Raw genomic sequence first — 5,867 nt, 5'->3', positions numbered from 1 at the left:
AGTAGAGGACTTTAGCTTTGATACTAGATTCCTTGCGTCGTAGAAAATAGAGTCGAATATAGAATAACAATGGCATTACTCACACCTCTCAAATACTAACCTTTCCAACTAACAACCACAATTAAGAAGCATATCAACTCACACACCAAAAAGGTTCAACATCTTACCACCCTCAAGCATAGGAACATCGACAAACATGTTAATGGGAAAGAGATACCTATGCGTCAAGTGGTCTGAAATGTTACTGGGAAAGAGAAATACAAAAGCTGCATCAACATCTACTGCATCATCTAAATGAAGCTTCGATAGCTGCAAGCATCATCTTGTCAACCAGCAACTATCCTCAGGAACACAAACTATACAAGGCTGGTAAAAGGGTTCTATATAAGTGAAGTTATCAATAACTTTTATTTAGGTAAGAACAATAATTTTGAAACTTATTAGAAACAATAAATAACTACTGAAACATAAATTAAAAAAAAACCACCTCAGAAAGGTATTGAGTTTAGATTGATACATTACTATTTTAAGCAGGCGCAGAATCTAACATAAGACAGAAGGATAGGTCCACTACCGCCACACATAGGTAATTACAAGATAGATCAAGTTACGCATCGCCAGCACCAAGAAAACGATACCACAAGAAGAAGTTCGCTCCTTCATTCCTGGCCAAAACATAGCAGGGAAGGTTGAACATGTCTGGGGAAGACAATTCTGACAAACAGTATAGGAAGAAGTTTAAAATACTTACATCAGCGTCAGAATGTGGAGAGGGGCTCCGAGAAACACGATGACCACGTGGAGGGGGACTCGGAGAATCAGGTCGACTGCGTGGAGGGGGGCTAATCGATGTGGTAGGTTGTTTTTTGTATTTATCCAAGGTAGGACTTCCATCCCTAGAAGGAGGTGTTTTGTTTGGAGATGGACTCCTACGAGGACTGGGACTTCGCCGAATAGGAGAAGCACTTTCATATACAACAAAGCACAATCAAAAATAAATTTTAAAGAGTAGAAACTAATGAAACTCAGATGTTGGATTGTGTTAAAAGATATACCTTCTATAAGACGGACTTCGTCTACGTCTCTCATCATCTTCATTATCATATTTGCCTCTTCCACGTTCTCTACGATAACCAGGACTTCCACTAAGGCTCCGGCTTCGAGACCTACTCCTGCTCCGATATCGCTTATCCCTGTGCCTGTCACGAGGATAGTCACGCTCGCTTATATCTCTACTTCTACTGTCGCTTCTCCTACTGCGAGCCCTGTCCCTATCCCTGTCCCTGTCCCTGTCCCTGTCCCTGTCCCTGTAATGAATCCAGTGCATTAAGCTCTTGAGGAATGCAAGACATTAGGTCAGAAACAACACTGCTTATAAGCTCCTGATAAATGTTTGCCGAAATAAGTTCCTAAACTGCTTATAAGATATTAAGATCTAAACATAAGCTCCACTAAAGAGATAAATTTCTCAACGCATCTTATTTTTTGCATCATCTTATGAGCAATAACCAATTTATAAAAATAACCCCATTATTCTTGTTATGTCTATCATATAACCTTCCCATTTCATTCATGATTCTTTCTCTCTATCTCTCTAACTTATAAGCTCTTGAAACATCTTATAAAGATGTTGGGGCATATAAGATGTCTACAATAAGCTTAGATAATCACTGCTAACTGTCCAGCAGTAGAGAAAAAGTCATTATCGATTTTGACTAATAATTAAAAGTAGGCATTCATAATACTCCATCCATTCTACCATAGTTGAGTCATTTTCCATTTTGTGAAATTCCTTCATAGTTGAGTCATATCCCTATATGGTAATCATTAACTCACCTCTCATTTCCTACTTCATTCTCTCTCTTACTTTATTCACTTTTCTACTTTATATTCTATCTACTTTTTCCTTTGTCTTACTTTTCTCTCCCTAACACTAAACATTTTTTGTTCTTAAACTCTATGGCGAAAAGAAACACCTCAACTATGGGGGAACGCCGGAACGGAGGGAGTACTAAATTAAAACAAATAAGCAATAGTGATTATCCAGTAGAACAAGTATCAACATCCATTTAGAAAAATCAATACACACACACACCTTATGAAACAAATTATTATTTCCAATGATCACAGATAAGCATAAAACCAAAGTTCCCTACCTCGGGCGAGGACTGCGGCTTCTTGACTTCCCTCTGGACCTCAACCTGGAAACAGGTTCCTCAATCCTACCTCTATGACTGATCAAAATCAGAAATATTTGTTAGACTTGGGTGTTCTGGAGGAACCTATGATATCTGAATGAAAGTTTAATACTTGTAACTCAAGTTCTCAACATTGATAGGCGCACCAAACAAAATATGAAATCATAAGAGATAATTCAACCAAAACCCCATATTCAAAACTTAAAATTGCAACGTTAAAAGGGAAGAAAAGAAATCTCACATCCGTTCAGCATTGGGCCCATATTTAGCAAATTGAACCATTATTTCTCTCCCATCAACAACTCTTCCTGCACCCCACAGTATATCATTCTCAGATGACAGAGAAGTGGAAATTTACACTATCATACAAACCATCGCAAAAAACAATTCCAACTCACCATCTAGCTTCTCAACAGCCTTCTGAGCTTCATCTTGGTATTTATATCGTACAAATGCAAAGCCCTTCGAGTCCCCCGTTCTGATATAAGAAATAACACATTTTGCAAAACATATTTAAAGACATTCAACACGAATATTACATTACATGTATGAGGTGTTCAACAGTTCAGCTCACAAATTGACACTGTAAAACTACACTTGTACAGAGATGAACAATTTGAAATCACAAAAATAGTTCCTGTACTCACATGTATCAATTACATTAATACAAGCATTTAGAAGCGTTTACATAATCCAGCAAAAAAAATTTACACCATTTGATTTATCACTCAAACAATGTTCTAATACAACCACAAAAAAAAATGATTCCCAACCAAACTTCAACCAAACTTATACAGATTATGCAAACATACAAAAGCATTACCTACGGTCCCTGGGTATGAACACATCCACCACTTTTCCATACTTATCAAAGAGTGGAAACAAATCATCCGCCGTAGTACCTGAATAATTCCACGAATATCAGAAAAACGAGATGAATTAGCAACAAAAGGCAAGTGAGGAAGGGGATGAATGGAATACGAAAAGTGATATTGAGGACAAGAAGGGAGAAGGTGTCTCGGATGTCCGGCGGCCCAGATCTGCCGAAGTGCGACATGGCTTCGATTCAATCGGAAGGGGAAATTCGAAATTAGGGATTCGCTAATTTTTCTTCTATTTTCAAAAGAATTTACTTTTGTAGGCTTGTGCACGCACGCTAACATCATCATCATCGTCATCATTTACCCAAAATTGGATAAAATTAGTAAGTAAATCAAACTTAGGATAAACGAATAACACTGAACAAATATTTGTAAATCCGAATTAGATTACCAAATTGAGTCGAAATAAAAATTTTCGATTTGAATATTTCGAAATCGGATCAAATAGAATTTCTGTTGGTTTGAATTATTGATTATCATAAGTGAAATGGTTGTTCTGAAACCAAACAAATCTGAAATATTCAAATTATATTTAATATAAAAATTAATTAAATATTATTTAAAGATAACATTTTATTCAATAATATTTTATTTAAATATTTCTAACCTATAATATATAATGATTAATATTACTACGGATTTTTAGAAATTTATTAAATCTTCAGTTTGGTAGGATTTATTATAAATATTTGGATTTTTTATAACATTTGGATTATTTAAAAATTTAATCTGGAATTCGAATATTCATCCATTTATATTTGACATTTCAATCGGCTTGGACTAGATTAGAATTAAAAAATGAATGGCAAAATCACAATTTTACATTTACAAATAAATTTTTGAGTGATTGAAATTGTACTTCTATATAATGAGGAACGTCTCCTAAATGTGATACTATTAAAAATATGTTTGAACATGCCCAGAGCTTGACTCCAACCTGCAAGTGGGTAATATTGGTGAAGGTTACTACTCCCTTTGTTCCCTTTGTTCTATAATAGTGAAGACATTTCTTTTCAGCACTCGATTTAAGAAAAAGACTGTGTTAAGTGAGTTAAGTAAATGAATAATAAAGTAAGAAATAAAAAAGGTAGGGACATGAATAGAGAGTATAGTAAGTGAGAAGAAATGTGTTGACTTTTACTAAAAAGTGAAACGACTCTATTACTATGGAAAATACCAAAATTGCAAAATGATGGGTTGAGTATTAATTAAGTTTGATGAATTCAAATGTACAGGTATAAATGAGAGGCTTTTCCTCATGATTTAACTATTTGGCTCATAAATAATCATAATTATGGCGTGCAATTTTATTTCTGTATAGAAATCGAGTCATGTTTAGGATTTTGGTGATGATCATATGCATGTTATAGTGTGACCATGTACAAAGGAAAAGTGTTGATGGTTGGCTATAATAAACAAGGATATAACTAATAAAATGATGGGGTCGTGAGCCATTCTCCATCGGGTCAGCCTCCTCCTCGGGATCGTGAGCGCCCTCACTCTCTGCCCCTCCTCATAGTCTCCACCGCTACGCCTCAGGACAACCCATGGTGGTAACTGGTAGGTTCATAAACCTGTCGCTCCTGGGCACCGCCAAGGCTGGTGGCGGTCCGTCGCGGTACTTAAAGCACCTGGCTGATATAGCGCCCAAGAAACCGGGCATATCACCCACTAGGCCGTAGGATATAAAGAAAGTACAATATATGATATGCATGTAGTAGAGGGCATATGACTAATCATCGAGTCAAAAGATCATAAGAAGCTTCTTATGTGGAGGTTACAATCTATAAATAATTTGGTTCGTGCAATCTATGTATTCCCCATGGAAATATAGTAGAACACGTTTTCGTCGGAACATAAGGGTAGTATGGTGATGTCGTAGTTCCCTCTCGAACTCACTCGCATCTATCGTCTCATGTTCTGTTACAAATTAGGGGTTCGCCTTAACTTGCATGTTCTTGTTCGCTTCGTCGCTCGAGGAAACTTTCTAAATTTTGATTTGGTCTAATTTTGGTGGACGTCCCGAAATTATAAAACTACTAGTCTACTTTTTATACATGGAGTCTTATACATGCATATTCAGAATTTCTATATATCTTTTTGGAGTATTTTGGCTCATCCATTTCTGCTCACACCAACAAAACTTTTTCCAGCATGTTTTGTCCAAACTCACAAGTTCCTTAAGAAATTTCTTATAATCTTTTGAGGCTTAACTCACTTGATCTTGAAGTTTTTTTATAAGCTGGGTGTCAGAAAAGAATATGCACCACTCTTCGAATATGTACGTAGTCGCCACTGTCCTCGAATATTTCATCTAATTAGATGTTAAATATTTTAGAAAAGAAAACGAAAATTAAAAGAAATTATTGCGATATAAGTATGGGGATCATGTGAAATAAAATGAGGGTGCCGAACAAAAGTTAGATCTAACGCAGCGCAAGTCGTATTAATTTAGACTTAGCTACTGTCTTCTTCATAGTAAACAAACTAGTGCAGATATTCCTCATCTTCACCATAATTTGCCGACTAAGACTAACCATCCAATTACTAATTAATCTCTCTTTCAATCATTTCACATGTCTTTTACATATAATATATTCATCCACCACCAATTAATCATTACATTATCTCAACAAATCGGGTTGGATTCCAAGTCCCAACATTCATTAATATAAGATTTTTTTTAAATAACAATATAATAAACCTTAGTTAAATTTAGCGTTTATTACTATAGATGGAAATGTGGAAAACTATATACCTTGATAATGGAATAATTACACAATTAACT

At 35.6% G+C, this 5,867-nt stretch overlaps 1 protein-coding gene across 2 annotated transcripts; it reads right to left on the bottom strand.

Annotated features, from left to right (window-relative positions):
• Positions 1-491: 491 nt before the first annotated feature.
• On the bottom strand, positions 492-3,335 carry LOC121753772 (serine/arginine-rich splicing factor SC35-like). 2 transcript variants are annotated; one of them, XM_042149019.1, is made up of 8 exons: positions 3,180-3,335; positions 3,022-3,100; positions 2,597-2,676; positions 2,440-2,506; positions 2,157-2,234; positions 1,056-1,307; positions 752-965; positions 492-665 (listed from the first exon to the last, which is right to left on the bottom strand). In XM_042149019.1, exons 1-8 carry the CDS (start codon positions 3,253-3,255, stop codon positions 660-662), a joined length of 852 nt encoding a protein of 283 aa, XP_042004953.1. In that variant the 5' UTR covers positions 3,256-3,335; the 3' UTR covers positions 492-659. The 2 variants fall into 2 exon arrangements, with proteins under 2 accessions (XP_042004953.1, XP_042004955.1); XM_042149021.1 differs by having other exon boundaries at positions 1,056-1,289.
• Positions 3,336-5,867: the final 2,532 nt, after the last annotated feature.

This window comes from Salvia splendens, chromosome 11, assembly GCF_004379255.2.
Source record: "Salvia splendens isolate huo1 chromosome 11, SspV2, whole genome shotgun sequence".
Lineage (NCBI taxonomy): Eukaryota > Viridiplantae > Streptophyta > Magnoliopsida > Lamiales > Lamiaceae > Salvia > Salvia splendens.
The sequence above is the reverse complement of the archived record's forward strand: the minus strand, read 5'-3'. Positions and strand labels throughout refer to the sequence as shown.

Excerpts from the sequence above, each read along its gene's own strand:
- LOC121753772 (XM_042149019.1), bottom strand. The coding sequence starts at position 3,255 with ATGTCGCACTTCGGCAGATCTGGGCCGCCGGACATCCGAGACACCTTC. Across the intron at positions 2,677-3,021 it reads TTCATACCCAGGGACCGTAG|AACGGGGGACTCGAAGGGCT; the intron begins GTAATGCTTTTG and ends TTCTTATATCAG. Across the intron at positions 1,308-2,156 it reads AGCCGCAGTCCTCGCCCGAG|GGACAGGGACAGGGACAGGG; the intron begins GTAGGGAACTTT and ends GATTCATTACAG.